This window comes from Odocoileus virginianus, chromosome 23, assembly GCF_023699985.2.
Source record: "Odocoileus virginianus isolate 20LAN1187 ecotype Illinois chromosome 23, Ovbor_1.2, whole genome shotgun sequence".
Taxonomy (NCBI): domain Eukaryota; kingdom Metazoa; phylum Chordata; class Mammalia; order Artiodactyla; family Cervidae; genus Odocoileus; species Odocoileus virginianus.
In genome coordinates, this window is record NC_069696.1 from 8,617,750 (window position 1) to 8,644,037 (window position 26,288).

The window sequence follows — 26,288 nt, forward strand, 5'->3', positions numbered from 1 at the left end:
TATGTAATTCTTTGCTATATGGCACTCTGTATTTGGTACAGTTTAAGTAGTGTTAAATTTGAGACATAGGTTTACATGATGAGAATGAGGGAGTCTGGGAACTGATCCTATTTAAAAACACATTAGAAACCACCAACTTCAATACCCCATAGTTCAGATGCCATGAGCAGAGCATATCAAGCAGCAGAAAGAGGTGTATGGGAACTGAGAGGCTCTTAAATCCCCTGAATTCTATGGGAAGGCCACTGTCCAACTTCGAACAATACGCAAAACTGTGAACAACCCTGAAGGCAGGGCAGCCCCTGAAAACATCCTGCCATGCAGACATGATGTGGGGACTGGAAGCCAGAGGCCCCTGTGGGAGCTGTGGGAATGCCACGTGAAACAAGGTGGGTGAGTTCTTCCCAGAGCTACAGAAAGATCGGGACGAGATGAACTGGATAAAAGACATAAACAGAAATTGATGAGGCAGAATACGGCCATGACTACACTGCCTCTTTCCCCTGGTTTGAGGGTCTTAATGACTTTCCTAAGTTATAAAGCTAACTTAAACATTAAAGGCACTTTTCAGAAACTCCTCAGGCCAGCGAGATGGAAGTGAAACGGGCACTTCAAACCAGATGCTATCTTTCCAGATCTCCAGTCTTCAATAATCAACAAACTGCTGATCAGTTACGATTTGCCTCCAGCACTACTCATTTTCTTTTGAAAGACGTGAGCGAAGGATGAGCATGGGATTGGTGGGGTGTCAGGGAGGCAAAGAATGTCCCAGATTATAACAGGAGTTACGGTGGTGGCGAGGGGCTGTGGTGAGGAAGTGGGGTTACTCAGAGGGTGAAGGACTGGGAAAAAAGAGCCTCATCTTTGGGAACTCTGGGCCCCATCTGCACATCACCAGGTACGCTGAAGAGCAGGGCACTTCACACCGGGAGCTCTTCCCAGGCCTCAATACTCCCTCTCTCACAATCTGAGAATTTGCTACCTACTTTCTTCACTGGAAAAGCTGAAAAACAAACTGTGCCCATCATTGAAGGTGGCTTGTGTTATAAGGGAGAATGCAATATTCTCACAGAAGCAGGGCGTTTCTATTCCTACAGGAAGGGCAGTTACTCTCACTTCACAGATGCAGAGAACCACCCAAGGTACACAATTAGATACTCAGAATATTTTAGAATCTGCGCTCCTGGGAGAACAGGAGTGGTGTTTCAAATTCCATGCCCAGAAATCCAACAAGTTTGCAATTAAGTAGTATCTGTTTCTGTCTTTCATTCTCTCTCTCTCTCTCTCTCTCTCACACACACACACACACACACACACACACACACACACCATTTTACAACTGGCTGTCTTCACTCATTCATTCAGTGACAGGTATTGGGGGCAGAAATATAAATAAGATACCTCCTCAAGGAGCTCACAGTCTAACTGGAGAGACAAACATCTAAGCAGATAACTGCAATACTCAAGCATCATTTCTCTTAACAGCACAGAATACTGCAAGAAATGCGACACGATAAATCCTACTAAACAGTTATCTCCAGTAGCCCCTGGTATCAAATGAAAGGCTGCAAAAAGAACGTAAGGCCCTCATCCTCTGAGTGGTTTTTAGATCCTGAACATACTACAGATTCTGAGAGGCAGCACTTTGTTCTCAGAACTCGTGCTATAATCAGAGTCAGCACCCCACAGATCAGCACTGAACTGCTCTTTATGTTGTGTATGGGCAAATCCTACTACCTAGATAAACTGTTAACTGTCTTAAGGGCAGGTGCCATGCTGAATATTTCTTTAATCTCTCGAGCACCTAGGATTATCACAGGCAAAAAGCAGATCCTAAACACAGGATGTCCTTGGCGAAAGTGACAATGAGATTGATACGGGGTGACTTGTTCCTCTACAAGGTTTGTAGACTGGCAGATTTGGAGTGTTTTATAAAAGCACACCACCACTCTACCTGAGCATATTAATGGACCCACGCTTTAAGGAGAAGAGTACTTGACTGCAAGGTCAGAGAAGGAGACAGCATGTGGGCAAATGGTTTGGTAGTTAATTGCAATTTTTAAAAAGATAAACTTAAGACTTGAATCTCCTGGCTGATGCTTAGGACAGAAACAGACCTCAGGATCTTTATACTTGCTATGAAGTTCCAGCTCTTAGAAATGGATCTGGTATCACCACGAGGTAAATCAGATCCTGTCTTCACTTGCTTGAGACTTCAATGGCTCCCCACTGCAGTTAAAATAGAATCTACCTCCTCCGTGTGGTTGACAGGGCTCTAGTTCTGGCCCCACCCATCCTGCCAATCTTAACTGGCCCCTACTCTGCCCTCACTTACCAGGCCCAGCAACCCTGGCTTCCTTGATGTGTTCAACATGCCAGGCTCTTAACTGCACTGGGCCCTCATACTTGCTTTCCCTTCTTTCTGGGCCCTCTTCCTGCTTCTGAATGACTGATCCCGTCTAATCCTTCAGATCTCAGCTCAGATATTTCCTTCTAGAGGAGGCCTTTCTTGACCAACTTCTTCAAAGTGATCCCCTCTCATCCCTATTATCTGTTAATATGCCAACCAGTTACATTTACTTCAGAGCATTTACCATGTTCTGAAGCAATGGTGTTAGTTTATTTGTCTCCCTGTTTGCTATGTTACCAGCCTACTTAGTAAGTACAAAACTCCTGAAAGCAGGAGCTGGGTTTATCTTGCTGCATCAACAGGCACACACCAGTCACCTAAACACTGTGAATGAATGAGTGAGTGAGAATTAGCAAGATATAGCACAGCAGGTTAGCAGGCACTGAGTTAAGGTTTAAAAAATTAAAACATCAGTCCTTCCACTATGAAGCTGGAAGTGGTGAACGATATATAAATTTTTATTTCATTCGGCTGTGCCCAAGTAGCAGGAACACACAAAGATAAAAGAACGAAGAGGGAGAGCCTAAGCTCTCTGCAGATGACTCAAAAAGAAATGTCAAAAAGAGCAAAACCCTGCTGGTGTCAGCTTCCGCTTGTTTTATAAGGCTGCTGGTATTAAAGGCAAATTTTCTTACTTTGAATAGATTCCAAGATGGGTTTTATTTCTACTGAGTGATGCAGTTCTGAACCGAGCGCCCCCTGCGATACCCCATCAATGACTCCAGTCACACTAGGCTAGGGTATCTGAGGCTCTCACTCTGAATAAAACTGGAGCTGACTTGGAATACTAGGTGAGAAAGGGCCATCCCTTCCAAGCACCCCAACACTCAGGCAAAACACATGCGGGGAGAGCTCTTCCTCCCAGAACCCCAGCTCAAGATCTGTTCCTCCTACAAAGGGAAGTGGCACAGGGCGGAGAAACCCATTTAAAGGTGCAGTTCACAAGCTAAGGGTGATTCAATGGCACCCTTAAACCTAGTGTTGTTTCTCTGAACTTGATCAATGAGCACAGTTCTCTTAACTATGGCCAAGTGAGAGGCCCTGAACTTGGGAAAGCATGACAAAGAAAGGAGCAAAAAAAACCCGGTGACCCTGTTTTCTGTTAGGTGCTTCCCGTACTGGGTACACACACCGCGTTCCCAAAGCACCTCCATCAAGAGCTGAGAGGCAGGGGGGTACTTACGCGGCATGATCCCTTGGCTCACCAGCTCCTCCCTCGTCCGGCGCTGCTGGAGCTTCAACTGCAGCACTGCAGGACAGCAAAGAGAGAGGGGAGATGAAGGCTTAGTCGGCTGTTCCACCACAAAAGACACATTTTCAAATGCAAAGAAAGCCTCAACACACAAGGGTGTAGTGTGAAAGAAGGATCCCCAGTAACTGTGGCTGTAATTGCAGAAGTGGCCTGATACAGCAGGGCTTCCGTATTCTGCTGTGGGCGGCGAGAGGAAGTTGCGAAGGGTCTTGCAGGGCGATAACAATCCACAAAGTACCAGAGTCTTGACTATTGCTCAAAACCTCCTACAACACTGTGTCCTCCTCCAGGACTGAAAACACACAAATTCTTAACTCAAAGAAAACATAATGAGGACCACTGCCCAGCAGAAAAGGCTTTCTCTAGCTGTTCTACGCCTTCCTCCTGGTGGCAAATGTTTACCACGGTTAAGTGTAGTGAGTTACAGATCAGGGAGGATTGCTCATTTGTAAAATTTTCTCTTTTGGATCTAGAAATTATACCTGTTTTCACCAAGCAATGCATTTCCCTAAGCCAGAAACTATTTTACCATTAAGACAACTCTTCTCTGCCTCTTCCCCTTCACTTCGAGCTGTCTTCTGTTAACTGAAACACAAAGCTAGGTGATTCAAAGCACATCCGGGCTAGGGGAGGGCGATGCAAGGGTTTTCTCCTATTTCTACTCTGGCAACACCACTTGATGTAACAAGTTACTAGGAATTTTCTCTTTTTTTGGAATTTTTTAAAGTTAAAAGCCAGTTATCTTTATTTCAAATGTGAGTGAAACCTAAAGGGTATTATTACCACTGCACACTATGAGGAATGACAAAGGCCTCCATTCAGAAGCGAAGTGAGAACATGTTCGGAAAAGGAAGGTTGAGAGGATCTCACGGGCCAAGGGAAGTTCCCTTCTGTGATAAGTCTTCATTCTAAGGTCCTGCAAGTCCCATCTGAGGGTGACCTGTATCTATGAGGAATCACTTACCCTAACGTCCGTCTTTCCCATCCACAAAGCAGTTTTTAAGATGGCCTCCCAAAATGGCAGACCTGGAACCAGTCTCCTGACTGTCCCAGTCTCCTGACTGTCCCTCAGACTCAGCAAGTCCAGAACCTATCACTTGTGCCTAGGCACTCAGTCATGTCCGACTCTGTGACTCACTGGACTGTAGCCCGCCAGGCTTCTCTGTCCACGGGATTTTTCAGGCAAGAATACTGGAGTGGGTTGCCATTTCTTTCTCCAGGGGACTTTCCCAGACCCCGATATCAAACCTGTGTCTCCTGCGTATTCTGCATTGCAGGTAGATTCTTCACCTGCTGAGCCACCTCTTCCCCACCCACCTCCTCAAATCTAATCAGCTCTCCAACCTTCTCTTTAATGGTATCACCATCCTCCTTCCCAGGACTAACACTAAAATTTTTAAGCCAACTTCAACTCTGCTACCTCCTTACACTCCTATTTTATCAAGTTTACTACACCTTCTTATGTTGCAGGGATGGCACTGGATCTTCCCAACCCAGGGATCAAACCCTGATCTCCCGCACTGCAGGCAGATTCTTTACCGTCTGAGCCACCAGGGACGCCCTCACCCATTCTAAGTCACCACAGTCCGGATTGTCCAATTACTCACAATTCACTTCACCTGGAAATGCCTACCTCATCACTTTTTCACCTGACCTTCCCAATTAAGAATTACTCCAGGCCTCCGATGAACTACTTTATATCTGTTACAAAAAGTATAGAGACACTTTGCCCTGTGTAATACTTACCCCAAATAAATGTAAACTCCTGGAGGACAGGGAATGTATCTTATTAATCTATGATGCTCTCCCAACCAATAGCACTCAATACACAGTAGGTATTTAACAACTGTTTCTTAAATTGAACTGCATCTCTAAATGATGATACATACAGTTAGAGAAATCTAAATAGGAGGGTATTATCATCATTTACAAATTAACACTGTTAAAATTAAGAAAGCCTTGCAGAATAAAAGATAGAAGTGGCAACAGCCACACTAATAGCTAACATTGATAGAACCTATGCTCTGTGCTAGATACTGACCTACATTTTTTCAAGTTTTAACTCATTTAATCTTCATAACTCTCCACTGGACAGAATAGGTATTATTATCCTACTTTACAGGTAAGGAGAATGAGGCCCAGAGAGATTAAGTAATTTCCCTAAGGTTATCCATTAATAAGAGGTACAACAGGTTCTGAACTCAAGCATTCTGATTCCAGAACCTGGGGTCCCCACTTCTCTGTTTCTCCAGGGCCTCCTGAAAGCCTGTGCTGCTAAGATAACAGGCCCAGAGTGTGATTGCCTGGGTTCATTCTGTGCCAAGACAGACAAAGGGGCTGAGGGATATAGATGATTCAGGCCAGGGCCAAAGAAGTCTAGGAGATCAGCGTCAGTAAAATAAATTTAAATTAAGAACTTGATTTCAGAATAAATTATAGATCAGCAGCAACAGTAGTAATAAAATTATAAGAGGAGTCACTGAGTGTCGCTGTGTGTCAGCCCTGTATTAAATGACTGATAGACTTAAAAAAAAAAAAAAAAGCCCTGTGGGGATATTACAATTATTATCTCCATTTTACAGATGAAAAAACTAAGGATCAAACCTTTAAACTTTTGCCTTAGGTTAGATGGCACAAAAGTGTAGGAACTAGGATTCACATCAGGTCTCTGTGACTCTGAAGTGAAGGGAAATACTTAATACTGTGCCATATGTTTCCTTGGAAGAAAGAGGAGGGCCAGGCAGGATAAAGTAAGAGGGGAAAGGGGGATCTATTTGTTACCTTTTACAGTGTTTCTAAGGCCCAGTATAAGATGAGCTACTGGAAAATGATTAAATGTATCAAACTGATTTGATTTCAGATAACAGGGAAACCTAATACAGTAAGTCTGAACACTTCAAAAAAGAAATAATTGATGAAAAATACATCTATTGTCCAAGAATAATTCTGAAACAGCAATTCGCACCTTTCCAAAAACCCATATACAGATAGGGCCATAAGGAATCCACTATGCAAACTTCTTGACTGAAAAACTTCTTGCTTCATGAAACCAAAAGGTTAAGTCTATGATTCACGGAGTTTAGTTGCTTTTTTTTTAAATGGCTCTAGTTCAAAGAGGAAGATTCATCTAATAAAACTTTTCCATCTCAAACTAAATGAAAGTTCAGTTATCTGAAAATTCAATTTGTGCCTCTCAGCAGTTAACACCAAACTCTAGTCTAATCTGAAATCTGACCAAGTGTCCCATTCACGTAAAAGAATGAACCCTGTATCAGTATGCCCTTACAGTACAACCTTAGAGTCGGTGTGTATTATTTCGTACATTGCATAATCCCTGCTAACTCTAACAATGTTTATAAGGAAGAAAATAAGCAGCAAATTCAGAATTATGGTGTAAGGAATATGTCTGGCCATGTATATATACAACAATCCTTTTAAGATGTCTGACCACAAAGAAAGAGTATTTGCATGAATTTCCCCTTTCCTTAGTCTATCTTAATTCGTCTTAATTCTAAGCAGTCTAAATAAAATGCCTTTATGTTTCTAGGCCTTGGGATTATTCATTCTAGAAGAAATCATTCAATAATTTAAATACCATAAGAGTCATATATTATGTATTCACTGCAAAAGGTACTCAAATCAGGAGCATATTTAAGAGGACATAATTTAATACACAACCACCCTCACCAAGATATATCTAACACTAGTTCAAGGGATTATTTTCAAACACAGTGCTAGATCAAGGAAGTTTTAAAAAGTAGGAATGCAATAAATTCTGTTACTGTATATCACCATTTAGATTTCCTCTCCAGTCCCCAAGTCAATAAAAAACTAAACAAAAATACCTATTTATGTACAAGCAGGAGTCTTTATACCTTCACTGTTACTGAATTCCACAAATTTAATATATCATCTGTTTTTAAATCCATCTGTGCAAGCAGCTTATTATATATAGATGAAGAGATGTCTTTGAAGCTGATGCACAGTGAATCAACTGAGCTGCCTGCCAGTAAAGGATTGAAAGAAAAGAAACAAAGCATAAAGTGGGAAACCTGAGGCTCTCCATTCCCCACGAAAATAATCAAGTTTTCAGTCTATTTCAAATAAAGGTGATCAACTGCTATTTGAACAACTGGCTACTCAGGAAATTAGAGCAAGGGGAGGAACCTGACATTATTCTGCCCGCTAAGACCATAGAGGTAAGCCGATGATATTCAAGGGTTGATGCCCAAGGACTGAATGTATCAAACAATCAAATCAATCAGGTCTGGAAAGAAAAATCAAAAACAAGTGGTGTGTTCCCAAGTCTGGCTCTGTGGCTCCCACTGGTCAGAAGTTCTGTATTTTACTGGGAAGGGAGATGTACAGCTCAGCAGGTTGCTCCTACCTCATTCGTATTCACCCATTACTGATTTCCCCAAGAATTCTAGAATAGCGAGGGGAAGTGTGAAAGAGCAAAGAGTTAGTACAGGAATAACTGGGAAAGAGCAAAACCCCTCCCCCTGTACCATCCCTGCTGAGGACGAAGACCTCTTCAATGAAGATTCTGACTGCAGGAACATCCCATTAACTCAGCTCTGTCAGAAACACTGATAAATCTTCTTCTCCATTCTTTAAATCTGGATGTGAAACTTTAAACCTAGTCAAAAGACCATGAATTTGATCGCAGCTTTTCAGAACATTTATGTTACGAAAAGGCTCCAAAATAAACTTGCTGATTTGGGGAATAAGGAAAATGCTCCTTGACTAGATACTACAAGCTAGTCCAAAAAGTGGGGTTTATATGCTTGAGGAGAGCAAAAGGCAAACAAGCCTTCTCAAAAATCTTTTCTCCCCACCCCAACCCCCCACTGAGATATTTGACTTTAAGCTATGGAGGTTCTCATAGTTCCAAGGAGGATACTGAAACCCAGAAATGATCAACTGAAAGACTGGCCTGGCTGGAGTTGACTCTGAAAGGATGAGTTTTCATGAGAATTAAAAGTGATCGCCATAGTAGGATATGAGTACACTAGAAAATAAATTAGATGTCATTTCTGGTATTCCTAAAATACAACTAACACTAGAAGATTTCTCCATTTTAATTCAACTTCATGATACTTAAATGATTTAGAATAAAGAATGTTTTGATTTATCTACTCATGAATTACAATCAACCTCACTCTTGATAATGAACAAATATGCAGAAAATCAACAAGAACGTCAAGACCTGAACAATACACTCCACCCAGCAACCGCAGAATACATATTCTTTTCAAGCATACATGGAACTGGCTCTAGGACAGATCATATACTAGGCCATAAAACAACTTTCAATAAGGTTAAATGGATTTAAATGACACAAAGTACATTCTTTGACTACAATGAAATTAGAAACTAACAAAAGAAAATCTGAGAAATTCAAAAATATGGAGAAATTAAATAACACACTCTTAAATCAGATTGATTATATTCTTTGCAGCCAAAGATACAGAAGCTCTATACAATCGCAAAAACCAAGACTGGGAGCTGACTGTGGCTCAGATCATGAACTCCTTATTGCCAAATTCAGACTTAATATGAAAAAAGTAGGGAAAATCACTAGACCATTAAGGTATGACCTAAATCAAATCCCTTATGATTATACAGTGGAAGTGGGAAATGGATTGAAGGGACAAGATCTGATAGAGTGCTTGATAAACTATGGACGGAGGTTCGTGACACTATACAGGAGAAAGGGAGCAAGACCATCCCCAAGAAAAAGAAATGCAAAAAAGTAAAAAAAAAAAAAAAAAAAAAAAAGAAAGAAAACAAACAAACAAAAAAGAAACACAAAAAAGCAAAATGGCTGTCTGAGGAGGCCTTACAAATAGCTGTGAAAAGAAGAGAAGCGAAAAGCAAAGGAGAAAAGGAAAGATATCCATTTGAATGCAGAATTCCAAAGAATAGCAAGGAGAGATAAGGAAGCATTCCTCAGTGATCAGTGCAAAGAAACAGAGAAAACAACAGAATAGGAAAGACTAGAGATCTCTTCACGAAAATCAGAGATACCAAGGGAACATTTCATGCAAAGATGGGCACAATAAAGGACAGAAATGGTATGGACCTAACAGAAGCAGAAGATATTAAGAAGAGGTGACAAGAATACACAGAAGAACTGTACAAAAAAAGATCTTCACGACCCAGATAGTCACGATGGTGTGATCACTCAGCTAGAGCCAGACAACCTGAAATGTGAAGTCAAGTGGGCCTTAGGAAGCATCACTATGAACAAAGCTTGTGGAGGTGATGGAATTCCAGTTGAGCTATTTCAAATCCTAAAAGATGATGCTGTGACAGTGCTGCACTCAGTATGCCAGCAAATTTGGAAAACTCAGCAGGGGCCACAGGACTGGAAAAGGTCAGTTTTCCTTCTAATCCCAAAGAAAGGCAATGCCAAAGAATGTTCACACTACTGCACAACTGCACTCATCTCACACGCTACTAAAGTAATACTCAAAATTCTCCAAGCCAGGCTTCAACACTATGTGAACCGTGAGCTTCCAGATGTTCAAGCTAGTTTTAGAAAAGGCAGAAGAACCAGAGATCAAACTGCCAACACTCGCTGGATCATCAAAAAGCAAGAGAGTTCCAGAAAAACATCTATTTCTGCTTTATTGCCTACCCCAAAGCCTTTGACTGTGTGGATCACAACAAACTGTGGAAAATTCTGAAAGAGATGGGAATACCAGACCACCTGACCTGCCTCCTGAGAAATCTGTGTGCAGGTCAGGAAGCAACAGTTAGAACTGGACATGGAACAACAGACTGGAAAATAGGAAAAGGAGTATGTCAAGGCTGTATATTGTCACCCTGCTTATTTATATGTGGAGTACATCATGAGAAACACTAGGCTGGAGGAAGCACAAGCTGGAATCAAGATTGCCGGGAGAAATATCAATCACCTCAGATATGCAGATGACACCACCCTTATGGCAGAAAGTGAAGAACTAAAGAGCCTCTTGATGAAAGTGAAAGAGGAGAGTGAAAAAGTTGACTTAAAGCTCAACATTCAGAAAACTTATCATGGTATCTGGTCCCATCACTTCATGGCAATAGATGGGAAACAGTGGAAACGGTGACAGACTTTATTTTGGGGGGTTCCAAAATGGCTGCAGATGGTGATTGCAGCCATGGAATTAAAAGACGTTTACTCTTTGGAAGGAAAGTTATGACCAACCTAATCAGCATATTAAAAAGCAGAGACATTACTTTGCCAACAAAGGTCTGTCTAGTCAAGGCTATGTTTTTCCAGTAGTCAAGTATGGATGTGAGAGTTGGACTATAAAGAAAGCTGAGTGCCAAAGAATTTATGCTTTTGAACTGTGGTGTTGGAGAAGACTTTTGTGAGTCCCTTGGACTGCAAGGAGATCCAACCAGTCCATCCTAAAGGAGATCAGTCCTGGGTGTTCATTGGAAGGACTGATGCTGAAGCTGAAACTCCAATACTTTGGCTACCTGATGTGAAGAACTGATTTCTTGGAAAAGACCCTGATGCTGGGAAAGATTGAAGGCGAGAGGAGAAGGGGACAACAGATGATGAGATGGTTGGATGGCATCACCGACCCAGTGGAGATGAGTCTGGGTAAACTCTGGGAGTTGGTGATGGACAGGGAGGCCTGGCGTGCTGCAGTCCATGGGGTCACAAAGAGTCAGATATGACTGAGCAACTGAACTGAACTGAAATAGCCAATGGGTCAAAGGAAAAATAATAGAGACATTAGAAAGTATTTTGAACTGCATATATAAAAATTTATAGGCTATATCTAAACTAATACTTAGAGGGAAATTCATAGAGTTAAACACTTATATGAGAATAGAAGGAAGACTTCAAACACATGCTGTAAAAACTTCACCTTAAGAAGCTAGAAAAAGAAGTGCAACTAAACCCAAGTAAGTAGAGGAATGAAAGTTAAATTATTATAATTGTAAAGCAATTATGTAGAAAATAGAGAAAACCAATAGAACCAAAAATTTGTTGTTTACAAAGATTAACAAAATTGTCAAATGTTTAGTTAGGATGACCAAGAAAAGAGAGATATAAAAGATGCAAAAATCAGGAATGTAAGAAGAGACGACATCACCAACTATAGAAATTAACACAGTTAAAAGAGAATACCATGAAGCACCGCATGTCAACAAATTAGATAACTTAGATAAAGTGGATCAGTTCCTAAAAAGGCACAAACTATTGAAACTGATGCACACACACACAAAAAAACACCCCCAAAAAACAGAATATCCAGGCAGACCTATAAAAAGCAGAGATTGACTTGTTAATTTAAAATCTTCCTCAAAAGAAAACTCAGGTTCAGATGGCTTCACTGGTAAATTTTAGCAAACAGTTAAGAGAAGAATTAGTAATAATCCTTCACAAACTCTTTCAGAAAACAGAGAAAAGAACACTTCCCAACTAACTCTATTAGTTACTCTGATACCAAAGCCAGAGAAAGAGACCACAACAAAACTACAGACCAACACACCTTATAAATACAGACACAAAAATTCTCAACAAAATACTAGAAAGCAGAAGCCAGGACTAGAACCAAATCTGCTGAATTCTTATCCTCGTATTATTTCCCCATTCCAGGGATTCTCAACACTTACTTCACAAATAAAATCATCTGAGAATTTTTAAAATTTACTTATTTTTTACAGTAGGTCCTTGTGTTATCTATTTTAAATACAGCAGTGTGTATCTGTCAATCCCAAACTCCCAACCTATCCCTCCTCCCCACCCTTCCCCATCCGCCAAACCATAAGTTCATGGAGAATGTTTTTAATTGGTCTGGAGTAAGGCTTGGGAATCAGGGTTTTTCAAAAACTTGCCAGGTGATTCTAATGCAGTGTCAGGTTAAGAACTGCTACCCCTGAATATTACTCAGCCATTAAGAATATTACTCAGCCATTAAAAAGAATTCATTTGAAAAAAAAAAAAAAAGAACTGCTACCCCATTTAATCGGAGAAGGCAATGGCACCCCACTCCAGTACTTTTGCCTGGAAAATCCCACGGACGGAGGAGCCTGGTAGGCTGCTGTCTATGGTGTCGCACAGAGTCGGACACAACTGACGTGACTTAGCAGCAGCAGCAGCAGCCCCATTTAATGATAGTTTGGTCTAACTTAAATTCACTTTACTCTGGAAAATTAAACATGTTGCATCCATGTTCATGATGCCAATCATAAATCAGGTTGAGTAACTAGTACTTGAGCTGGGGGAGTTGACGTGTGAGTTCAGTCGTGTCTGACTCTTTGTGCCATGGACTGTAGCCCACCAGGATCCTCTGTCCATGGGATTTCACCAGCAAAAATACTGGAGTGGGTTGCCACTTCCTCCTCCAGGGGATCTTCCTGACCCAGGGATCTCTTATGTCTTTTATGTCTCCTGCACTGGCAGGTGGATTCTTTACCACTGCGACACCTGGGAAGCTCAAGGAACTAGTATTAAGCAGATTTAATTCACCTTTCTTTTGACACTCCCAATTAACTGCTTTTAAAGCACATCATGGGCTAGCTCAGTAGTAAAGAATATGCTTACCAATGCAGTTCATGGGGTTACAAAAGTCAGATACAATGACTTAGTGGCTAAACAACAACAAAGTACATCATCTTTTGTTGAGTACTGAACAATGTTGTGTTTTTAAGTTAAAAATTTTGTTTCAAATTTGTTTTAAAGTTTGTAACAGGAGAGGACTTCCATTTTCTAACACATTTCTTCTGGAAAAATTGTCATTTTTAAAAATTATATTTATTTAATTGATTACTGTTTATGATATTGGTTTGTTTTCTGACATATATCAACATGAATTAACTATAGGTGTACATATGCCCCCTCCTTCTTGAATCTCCCTTCCACCTTCCCGCCCTTTCCCACTCCTCTAGGTTATTACAGAGCCCCAGTTTAAGTTCCCTGAGTCATTCGGCAAATTTCCACTGGCTATCTATTTTACACATATAATGATTATGCTTTCGTGCTTCTCCATTCATTTCACCTTCTCTTTCCCCTTTCCTGCCCTTCTCCACAAGTGTGTTCTCTATGTCTGCATCACCACGGCTGCCCTGTTGAGTAAGTTTATCAGTACCATTTTTCTAGATTCCACATTTATGCTTTAATAGACAATATTTTTCTCTTTAATAGACAATATTTCACTCTGTATAACAGGCTCTAGGTTCATCCACCTCATCAGAACTGACTCAAATGCGTTCCTTTTATGGCTGAGTAGTATTCCATTGTATATATGTACTACAGCTTCTTTATCCATTCATCTGTCGATGGATATCTAGGTTGCTTCCATGTCCTAGCTATTGTAAATAGTGCTGCAACGAACACTGGGGTACTGTGTTGTCTACTATTGAAGGTTTGTCAAGGGGAAAAAGAACCGTGAAAGAACAACCTAATAAAGAGAAAATCTGGTATCTCCAGACTCGTTTCTGTGAGTTTTTGATCTAAATCTAATGCACTTGATATGATGTAATATCGCCTAAGTTCTATTCTAAACACAGCCTAGTGCACTTATTTATAAATATTGTTAAAACTAATTTTAGATAGTATATATTCTTACTCCAAATTCTGTTCCTTCTATAAATCCCCAAAGTCTGATTTCATAATAATTGGTACATTTTTTTCTCCTCATTAACTTTCAGATATTAATCCCAGAAGAAATAAACAAATACAATTCAATTCAGCAATAGATAACACCACCTCTAGCTTCAAACTGGAGAATGTGTTTTACTGGGAAGATGAGAGAAGGAACAATGTGGGTTTTTTAACCTTGTATGAAGCTTAGCATGCTCATAATATGAAATTTCATCTCTGTAGCAGTGAATTACACCGACGCTATTGGTATATTTTTTGTTTTTGTAAATTATTTATTTTAATTGGAGGCTAATTACTTTACACTACTGTAGTGGTTTTTACCATACATTCACACGAACCACGGAGAAAGCAATGGCACCCCACTCCAGTACTCTTGCCTGGAAAATCCCATCGACGGAGGAGCCTGGTAGGCTGCAGTCCATGGGGTCACTAAGAGTTGGACACGACTGAGCGACTTAACTTTCATTTTCATGCATTGGAGAAGGAAATAGCAACCCACTCCAGTGTTCTTGCCTGGACAATCCCAAGGACGGTGGAGTCTGGTGGGCTGCCGTCTATGGGGTCGCACAAAGTCAGACACGACTGAAGTGACTTAGCAGCAGCAGCACGTGAATCAGTCATGGGTGTACATGCGTACCCCACTGGTGTATTTTTATACTTCAGTTTCTTCTATAAATTGCAAAATCACCAAAATAGTAAAACCACATTACCCATCACTGAAAACCAAAGACTATTCTCTGTATGCTCACTCATTTCATTATTAGAATATATGAATAAAAGTAGGTGAAGGTGTTTATGTCAATTACATCTCAATTTTTAAATTAACTATTTTTAAAAGTAAGTGAAGGTACCCCCAGAGGAGGGTATTCATTCCTCATTTCTGCTGCCTGGGTTACTTTACAGCATCATCTCCAAAATAGTGACTGCGTGTCAGGATGAGCAAAGAGTTCTCCTCTATGCATTCTCTCATCCACTTATCTAACAAATATTTACTAAATAAATATGTTTGGGTCTGTGCTAGTAGGCTGGAGACAACTATGGTCTCTGCTCACATAAAGCTTTCAGTCCAGTGGGAAACAAGACATCAAACTGCACATAAATAAGTACAAGTTGTGATCAACGTTTTATAAGAAAGAATAAAGAATGAAGGATTCAGACTCTGGAATCCATAGTTACTTCTTCAATATTCTGTGATAACTAACGTTTCACATCTCCTCTTCACTGTGACAGTCAATTATCTAAGATACTAACACTCCGTGAGAAACAGACACCTCAGGGTAAGCTGTCTTTAAATAAGTTAAGACATAGTTTCATTTATTTACTTTACATATATTTGCTTAGCTGCTTAAGGGTTCACATACTAGTTGGTGAGCATGCCTATGTACTTCATATTCATGCCTTATTCAGTTATTCCTCAGCTCCCTGTCAAAACTTTCCTTGGCATTCACTCAAGAAATCTGAGGATCTACTGCCTGTGCCAGACATTGAGCTTGCCGAGGGGATAAAGTAGTCACTAGACAGAGGCTCTGCCTTCAGTGGCTGTTTGAGGGCAATAACCATCAAATAGGTGTGTATAAGAGTGAACAGTATTTTCAAAGAAAACTTTACTCAGACACCACATCCCAACCAAGTGGTTTGATGGGTCCCACAATTCAATTCATGCGTTCAAACATTTTTTTGTACTTTCAAAGCTAGGGCTGGGTGCTAGAAATACAAACATGGTTCTCATGCTCGAGGAATCTTAAGTCTAATGGGGAAAAAATGGACTCAAAAGTGAATAATTACGATGCAAAGAGAAAGATATTGATGTCTATAATACAGATTTTTAGTTAAGTCACAGGAAAAGGCAACTTTAGCTAGCACACATGGCCTACTACTGGGGTCCCTGACAAATTCTAAGTCTTTTGGTCTTATGTGTGATACACATGTGTGCATAAATAATAAAAAAAAAGAAGTGCTGGTTTCTTAAAAATTCAAATAGTTATGTATTTGTAGGTGCTGCTGCTACTGCTATTGCTAAGTCACTTCAGTCGTGTCCGACTCTGTGCGATCCCGTCCCTGGGATTCTCCAGGCAAGAACACTGGAGTGGGTTGCCATTTCCTTCTCCAATGCATGAAAGTGAACAGTGAAAGTGAAGCCGCTCAGTCGTGTCCAACTCTTAGCGACCCCATGAACTGCAGCCTACCAGGCTCCTCCGTCCATGGGATCTTCCAGGCAAGAAGACTGGAGTGGGGTGCCATGGCCTTCTCCCTGTAGGTGCTACCGGAGTACAAAGGTGATGCTACCCAACACTGGAAGTCATAGAGAAAGAGAAACAAGAGCCCTTCTGTGTGAGGTAGAACAAGTGAACCTATTTGGGCCTTAAGAATATTTCATCCTCACGATTAGCTTGGACTGATGTCTCAAGTAATTTTCTGATATCATTCCCAAAAAGTAACGTTCCTATAGGCCCCTATTTACTGTAGGCTCTTATAAGTCTTTCCTGCTAGACGCTGCAAAGCTGTAAGAGCAAGGGGGAGGTCTCTGTGCCCCTCACTCTTCTCCCCTGCCTCTCCTGCTTCCTGGTTCTCAGTTTCTGCCCTGTCCTACAGTATCCCTGGAATGTTTTCTTCCCCTGCTCCTTATACAGAATTTCTCAAGCTTTCTAGACCGTTTCATGATTTTCTTCCTTCAACTTGGAAAATCAGCCTGAACAGTTAGCATAGTGTGAGCGAAATCGCTCAGTCCTGTCCGACTCTTTGTGACCCCATGGACTGTAGCATACAAGGCTCCTCCATCCATGGGCTTTTCGAGGCAAGGGTACTGGAGTGGGTTGCCATTTCCTTCTCCAGAGGATCCTCCCGACCCAGGGATCGAACCCAGGTCTCCCACATTGCCAGCAGATGCTTTACCATCTGAGCCGCCAGGGACACCTAGCATAGTGTACATGGCCCTAAATGTATTTCTGGCCTATGCTTTTAATGTAAACAATAGTATTTTAAAGAGTACTAACCTTTAAGGGTAGACCCAAAACACGGAAGAATGGGAAGGCAGGGGTTCCAGTCCTGGTTCTGCTGCAACCTAATCAAGTCACTTGATTTCTTGTAGCCTCAATTTTTCTCTCTATAATACAATTTGGTAAAATAACTCCTGCCCTTTGAAGCTCCAAAAAACCTCATATATGTGAAAAGTGCTTTGTAAAACTGTATCACAGACTATAAATGTCTCACTAGAGGCCTTTACATCAGACAGCTTTTCTCTTGGAGAGGAGCAAGAACTGCTAGTAGTGTAACCTGGTACCAAACCCCCAAAGAGAAGCTCTGTTCTGCAGAGTAAAAGGCCTTATATAAAAACCTCCTTGTTTAAAATCACATCCCAAGTTGTGTGGGGAAGGGGGAGAGGGAAGAGGAGGGGAGAACTGCTTCCTTCTGGAAGGCTTCTGGAAGGCAGTTCTGGGACACGCAGTGAGTGAAGAAGCACGCTCTGTTCCCAGACTCCAGACAACCTGGTATGCTTAAAGAGTAAGAGACAGAGAAAGGCAGAAGAATCAGCACTCATTAATAAAATTAAATGTACAGTAAGTGTTCAAAGCACGCTCCTGAAATTCTGAGCTGTCAATACCAAAACAGTGGCTAACAGACCCAGAAGGGTCCCTTTATTTGTTGCCAAAGAAGGACCTGCTAAAAGTCAGATCCAGAGTAAAGACAAAAAGGAGAAAGCAGAGGTGAGAGAAGGAAAAGTTGATTCTGTCTGAGATCCTACTGATCCACCATCTAAAAATCATATGGGCAAATGCACTGCGGTATCCTAGACTGGATCTTGGAACAGAAAAAGATGATGAGTGGGAAAACAAATGAGATCTAAATAAAGCTTGGAGTTTACTTAGTAGTGTAACCAATGTTAATCTTAGTTTTGACAAATGTACCACATGTATGCAAGATGCTAACATTTGGGGCAGCCAGTGAATGGTATACGAGAGCTTCCTGTTCTATCTGTGCAACCTTTTTGTAAGTGTAAAATTATTCCAAAACAAAAAGTTTATTTTAAAAACCCGTGACTTTGACTCTCCTTTCAGAAAGATATATGAATCAATTATGAAAACATATAAAAAAAATAATTAAAAAGAAAACATATCAAGAGTCAGGTTTTTCAAACTGAAGTGCTACCGTGTGCTGGACAAAAAGAAATTATTAATTCCTATAAATGATTAGTTATAACAAATAATAGTCTAATAAATTCAAATTATAAAATGATTTGTGGCATAAACAAATACAATAAACAATAATGTAACATTGAAGACTTGAAGACAGGAATACCCAATTCTTTAAAAATTACACATACTAAAATCACTATTTTATTGATACACTCATTCAACCCTTTCAAAATCTCACAAATGTCTCTCTCATCTCTCTAAACAGTGTGTAAATATGAGTTAAATTATCTCTCAAATAATCTGCTTTAGAAATCAGAAATAATATTATCAAAAAAAGATAAGTATCTTCTATTTAATCTGAATACCAGCAGAGAGACAGGCAGTGATGAGGTATTTTCCTGGGTTGGTAAATCTGGTAATTTACAAAAGATAAGCTTATGAAAATTTAACTTCAACTACTGAAGTATGAAAAATAAAAGGGCTCTGTATTGTGTAATAATACTTATAATAATGGTGAAAGCACGCATGCATCATCTTATTTAATTCTTGAAACAAAGCTACGTGGAAGATGTTATAATTACACTATTTGTAGATGAGGAAATTGAACCTTAGGGGAATTAAGCAATTACCCAAGGTCACAGGGTAGGTAAAGGGTAGACAGCAGAAACTGGAACCCAGCTCTATCTCAAGCGACAACCTGAGCTCATATCCACTATTATATATTGTGCTTCTCTTCTTCCACAAAACACACCAGTTCCATGCTTTTAAAAATGACACTGTATTAATAGTGTTATCTGCATGATGTGACTGGAAAAAAATGATCTATATTCTTATGAACTAGGGAAAAGTCCAGGTGATTTCAGCTAATAGCATATGGCATTTCAGAACTCCAGAATTGAAAAGGCTCCCTCTATTCAAATTCCAACAGAAACAGAGACTATAGATAACAGTGATCGCTTGTAAAGGTCATTCAAAGGGGCTCTTCCCAGAGGTGGGAGGCAGTCTGGTAGGATCCCAGAGATCTCCACAGGCCCACTTTCCACTTGGAGCTCAAATGTGGGAACATCCTTGCTGAACAGGTGGAGAGCACCTGCTTCCTGGTATAATTACCTCTCTGCAACCTGCCGGGGTTCTTTCCTTGTACTAGGGAGATTCTGGGTTGATTCATTCATTCATTCATTAATCAAACTAATATTTATCATGCACCTACTATATGCTAGGCATTGTGTCAGGTGATATAGCAGTAATATGGACAGATGGCACCCCTGCCCTCACACAGTATATGTTCTACTGTGGAAAACATAGTAAATAAGTTATATAACTTACGGTGGTATGTTATATGAAGAAAAACACAGTAGAGTAAGAGGAAAGAGAGAGAGGTTGGGTGGTCATCTTATACTGAGTTCACAGGCAAGGCCCTTCTGAGGAGACAGATGCAGAAATCTAGATAATATGAGAAACCATGAAAAGATCTGGAGACAAGAGAATTCCAGGCAACAAAAATAGCAAATGCAAAGGCACCAAAGTTAGAAAAGACTTGTCTTGAGAAAGAAACTGAGACTTAAATGAATTGAACACGCTGAACTTTACTATGCAGTCACTGAGCTGGATACCCTACTACAGGGACTCATTCAACCTCAGCAGCTACTTAAGGTATGTACTGCCTCTATTTTATAGATGAAGAAGAAGAGGTTCAAAGAGGTTAATTACTGTTTGCACAGCTAGTAAGTGGTAGAGCCAGAGTTCAAGCACAGGTTGGTCTGATCCCAAAGTCTGTGCTTTTTCTATTACATCACATTTAATGCCAGAGTCATAGCAAAAATACTAATAATTATACATAAGTAAGCAAATAAATGAAACTCCCACGTCCTCAAAAACCTGAGGCTCACCATTTCATTTTGGGTGGTTGCTCATCATACCCCTGAAGTGATCTTTTCTAACCGCAGCAGACAGATTGCAAACTGCCAGCCACTTCAATGTCATTAGTCTCTTCCCGGAGGATCTACAAGGCAGTGCTCAAACAACCCATCACAGAAGACCTGAAAATAATGTGTACTTGCGCCACATGTCTGAAAGGATGGACATAAATTGGGAATGTGCGTCATTTAGACTGGCAGGGCCATCTGAATAAGCCCTTCCAGCATTAAAGGGGCCAGGAACAGCACTTTTCCTGGCACATTAGTTCTGCATGTTCACCCAGAAAACACGGGGCACTTCCAATCTCACTTGTTATTTCCCTGCCACATGACTGGTGGGGGCTTCCCAGGTGGCTCAGTGGTAAGGAACCTGCCTATAATAAAGAAGGAGATGCAGGAGACGTGGGTTGATCCCTGGGTCGGGAAGATTCCCCTGGAGGAGGCGGATATGGCAACCCACTCCAGTATTCTTGCCTGGAGAATCCCATGGACAGAGGAGCCTGGCGGGCTACAGTCCATGGGGTCACAAAAAGTCAGACATGAATGAAGCAACTGAGCATGCACGCACTGTGTAACTGGTGCTGCCATTTTGCACCCAACTTTGCTGTGGGCAGGTGGACAGGTGAACAGATTCAAAATTTGGAACATGGTAGTTATTCCACAGCAAGTCAGAAGTGACCCAAAAGAGTTTTCTCTTAAAACTATATTACAGCATTTATTCCTTCTGTATCTTTATAACATGGATTTGAAAACACACAACATGGTAGGACAATCATGACTGAGATAAAGGAGGCCATTAATCTTAAGGGAAATCAACCCTGGATACTCACTGGAAGGACTGATGCTGAAGCTGAAGCTCCAGTATTTTGGTCACCTGATGCGAATACCCAACTCACTGGAAAAGTCCCTGATGCAGGAAAGACTGAGAGCAGGAGAAGAGGGCGTCAGAGGATGAGGTGGCTGGATGGCGTCACGGATGCAATGGACATGAAGCTGGGCAAACTTTGGGAGGTGGTGAGGGGCACGCAGGCCCCTCGTGGCGTGCTGCGGTCCCTGGGGTCACAAAGAGTGGCACAAAACTGGGCAACTGAACATCAACAGCAAAATTCTCTTCTGCAGAAGAACGAGCTCCATAAAATTAAACTTCATGTAGTACATGAGGTGTGAAAGCTACAACTCTATCAGCAAAAACTGCTGGAAGAGTCAAAATTCTCAGAATTAAAAAAGCCAGTCTATTCAAATACAGTAGCCCATCTAACTACTGTAGGATTTTCCCACGCCCCATCCCCCCAGGTTTACTTAGTAAAGACATCACAAAAGTAAATGTGTAAAGTAACTTTAAGGGTGGTCAGGTTGTTAGGAGAACTGCAACTCTGTATTTCCTGAAGTTTCTGTGGTCAGGTTTGCAAGTGGAACATTTCATTACTGCAGGTTTTACACAGAATTTTACGAAACAAACCTGCATTAAGCTAAAGCAGAACTGAAATCAATGCCTTCTGGCCACTTCAGGAGTGATTTCTCTCTGTTTTCCCATCACAGAAACCTCCTTTTAATTTAGATGTTTGGCTCTTCAACATACACCATGGATCAGAGGGGACAGTGCAGATCCAAAGCTAAAATGGAAGTAGAATGCAAAGTGACCAACCGATTACCCAGTGACCACACACCGCACCTTCTAGCATGATTCTGAGTGACACAGAGGGTGCCACGCCTTTTAGCAAAATGCTTATTTTTAAATTATCCCTGATACCAGCTTATAGCTTCCTTCCTCCTGCACTTTCAAATCATCCCAGTATTAATGACACCCCTCCCTAAGAAGTCTCCTTGTGGTTGTTTCAGAAAAGTGCATTCGACATGTCTGACGCGCCGTGTGATACACAAGCAGGACCCCTGTGTCTCTGGCTCTTCTGCCCCTCTGGGCAGAGAGCAACCAGAACTACAGCAACAGCTGGGGATCATTAAACCGACAGAAATAGCCTCGGAGACTCCACTGGGGAGTGACTGGGGGGAGGAGAGGCTCAGTATCAGATTAAAGCAAACCAAAAGGGCAACAGGAAAAGGGCGGGGGGAGGGGGTAAGGTGAAGCCCAAGTTGTGTATCACACCCGAATTTCCTTTACACAGTCCATGGGATGCACCAAAGCAAAATAAAGGGACGAGTGACTGCAGCCTCACTTGAGACCCACCTCTTCTCGGATGGAAGGTTTAGTCAAACCTAAAAATGCAGGTCGATGAGGACAGGCTGGGGGAGGGCTGGGGAGCTGCGGCATCACAAAGGCTAACCTGGGTCACCCCCAGTCTGGAGGAATCACTGAAGCTGTGAGACAGTTCTGGGGCTCTGCAGGCAATGAAAATCAGTTCCACGATGGAGCAGGGGCAAGGGAAGGAGTGTATGTGCCACCCCCTAGGTGGACTCCGAGACCAAACCAAGTCCCAGGGCGTCCCCCCAACCGGGAAGGACCAGACACTGGATGAAATGCAGGCCCTCAGGCTGTCTACTTCCAGAGCAGAGCCACGCCTCCAACGCTAGCTTTGGAGCCTGGCAGGCCTCCGGAGGTCGGTGCAGGAATGTGCCATCTGCCTGGCCCCATGCCCGAGTGTGCTCAGCACATATCTGAATGCCCCAGAAGGGCTTTCATTAGGTGGCCCCACGGGAGTGGGCTTGCATATCCTGATCTATACTTCAAAGTCTGGTTAGTCCCAGGATCCTGGGGTAGCCTCTCCAGCCCCCCACTTGCTAGACTGTCACTTTATATCACCAAGGCCTCTCTCACCAAGGCATGCTCTTTATAACTAATCTTACAGGACTGCAGTTTCAGACAGTTTCCCCCACCTGCAAGCCTGAACAGGAAATGATTCGATTGCAGATATTAGGACTGCAACTCTCTTTGGCAAGAGTGTTTAGTAACTGTGAGATTGCGTGAACTTCAGCTGAACATTTTATTTGATGCAGCTAATGATTTACTAGAGAAGGCTCCAGGTTGATGGCTGTTCTCAGCAAAAAGCAACCACTACCCTACTTCAAGAATGGACTGCTCCTTTTCTAACCCATAAACCTTGTAAGAACATATCCTAATGCATATTTCCAAAACCTGGTTTTCTATAATGAGTTAAAAAAAAAAAAACACCTCAGAATAGTTGACTCATTCTGAATATTTTAAGTATTAAGAAGGGTAGAAGATACACAAAGATAAATCCATTACAGAGGAGACTGAGAAAGAATCTGAACTATATGTATACATAGTTTACACACACACATCTAATTTTAAGGCTTGTGGTTGCTATTGTTTAGTTGCTAAGTCCTGTCTGACTCTTGTGACCCCATGGATTGGAGCCTGCCAGGCTCCTCCCAGAGAAGAATACCAGAATGGGTTGCTATTTTTTTTTCTCCAGGGGATCTTCCCCAGCCAGGGATTGAACTCATGTCTCCTGCATTGGCAGGCGGATTCTTTACAGCTGAGCCACCCGGGAAGCCCAATTTTAAAGCTGCATAACATCAAAGGACAGGATATATTTTAACCAAACTATTGTGACAATAATCACTTCTCACTCAGTGTATGCATTCTAGGTGGGAGTAATTGCATCAATATCTCTCTCAGCCACCTTTAACAGAGTAAATGCTTTACATAAAATGTAAAAAATTAACGTCATAAATATAATCAATCACTTACTATGTACATATCTTGGTAAAAGGTAGGAATTAAGAAGGAAAATAACCCAATACATTTATATAATACTTACAAAGCTACTTTCACACATACAATCTTATGAGTTAGGACTGCAGATATTACACTCACTACACAATGAAAGAAACTGGTCTGCCAATCTTAGAGTCATTTAGCCAAGCTCCTCACTGGCAAGAGCAAACCAAGAACTTCAGGGTCTTGACTACTGGCTCAGTGTCGAGCTCTAGCTGTCTACCATAAAAAGGCTTCTGCCCTCAAGGAAGTAATCTCTGACACCCAATGCCATGGCCAGTGTTTCTTAGATATACTCAGTTGCTTTCCAGTAAGAATCTCACCAGTCTCCTGTTCCAACATCATTGTTGTTGTTGTTTAGTCACCAAGTCATATCCGACTCTTTGGTGACCCCATGGACTATAGCCCACCAGGCTCCTCAGTTCTCCCAGGCAAGAATACTGGAGTGGGTTGCCATTTCCTTCTCCAGGGGCTCTTCCTGACATCATATTTTGAATCTAATTCAAGACAATTATGTGAAAAGGTTATTAATATCACCGACAATTAAAGATGTGAGTTCCTTCTGAAGGTTATAATTATTAATATGAGATTGAATAAAAGTGAATTAGGACAGTGCTCAAAATCTATCACTTTGGGACAAACACTATATTTTGTTTATGGGCATGATACTGCCCTCTAGTGCACAATAACCTTAACAGACTCAGCTAAAGCATATCAACCACCTTCTATGAATAAATACTGGGCTTCCCAGGTGGCTCAGTGGCACAGAATCTGCCTGCCAATGCAGGAAACACAGGTCCGATGAAGATCCCCTGGAGTAGGAAATGGCAACCCACTCCAGTATTCTTGCCTGGAAAAGTCCATGGACAGAGAAGCCTGGTGTGCAACAGATCACGGGATCACAAAGAATTAGACATGACTGAACACAAATACATATGCATATAAATACACTTTGCTAAGCCTTTTGAAGGGGAAAAAAGAGAAAAGGCTAAAGCCTATCACATATGTACAATCACAGCACCATATAAGGCCCCCCAAGGAATATATAAATATAATGGAGAAGACAGGAAATGTAAAGCAAAATCTCTGTAATTAAACACAGTGTTATAAGTGCTTTAAGTGATTGCAGATAATAAATCACTTGAGTACAAAAAGAATTAGGTAAGCTTCACTGGGGCAGTAGCATGCACACTATCGTTGAAGGACCACAAAAAAACTAAAGATAAACAGCATGAACCAAGACCTGGCCTAGGAAATACTGTAAGGGTAAACACATAATCAATACACTGCAGTTTAGCTTGAACATTAAATCTGTTAAAAGGAGTGGTAGAAGGTAGCTAGAAAGCAGGCTAAGGTCAGAATGTGAAGGGTCTAGAACTGTTCTATCCAATATGGTAGCTACTTGCCACATATGCTATTTAAAAGTAAATAAAATTAAAAATTCATTTTCTGAGTCACTCCAACCACATTTCAAGTCTCCATAGCTATGGGTGCTTACCGCAGTGGACAGAACAGCTGTAGTACTGGGCAACACTGCAACAGAAGGTTGTATTAAACTACAAAATATCAATCTTTCAAGGCTGATCAATCCTTCAAGCTCACTCCTCCCCCAAAATGTAGATCTGATCCTTGCCAAAGTCTGTTAATAAAGAAAACCACAGGTCCTAATGACATAAAAGGTAAATAAAAAAGGTTGGTCTCTATCCTTCTAGGCATTTCCAACTGTCAGCTAAAGCAATGAGAAAAGTATTACACATGGCCTTCTATAAACAATTATCTCTAAAAACATGTGCCAGCTTTTAGAATCTACTTTTTTATTAGGAAAAAGAAAAGACAATTAAGAAACTATGAAAGAAGAAAAAATATTATTGAAGATTTATCTATAATAATAAAGCACAAGAGGAGGAAGCTATTTCCACTGAGTTTCTTTGAGTATTTAAAAGAAGATCTTTACTCTTCAGATACCTGCTTCACCTCGAAAGAAGTAACATCAAGCATCTTTTCTATCTAATGCACAGCCTATTTCTTTTCTGCAGTTTATAAAATAATATTTAAAAAAAAAACAATGTTTATATATATTTGTAGAAAGTAAAATGTGAGTCTACTGGAGATCAGGAAGACATACAGAATTCTAAATACAAGGTTCTAAATGTGGTTTATAGCCAGAAAAACATACAGTCAATTGCTTAGGACAGTTGTCTAAAACTACCATTCTGACCCTACTTATGAAAAGAACTCTGTATTTCTATTTCCTACATACTCTTG

General features: G+C 41.0%; 1 protein-coding gene across 7 annotated transcripts in view; it reads right to left on the bottom strand.

Annotated features, from left to right (window-relative positions):
• Positions 1-26,288, bottom strand: part of MRTFA (myocardin related transcription factor A) — a 131,419-nt gene that overhangs the window by 33,845 nt on the left and 71,286 nt on the right. For 6 of the 7 annotated variants that reach the window (XM_070453379.1, XM_070453376.1, XM_020876980.2 and 3 more), the window contains one exon: positions 3,594-3,659. In XM_070453379.1, coding sequence (XP_070309480.1) covers positions 3,594-3,659 — 66 coding nt within the window. Of the gene's footprint in view, positions 1-3,593; positions 3,660-3,754; positions 3,770-26,288 lie in introns of those variants that run through there. The other variant, XM_070453378.1, reaches the window with a different exon arrangement.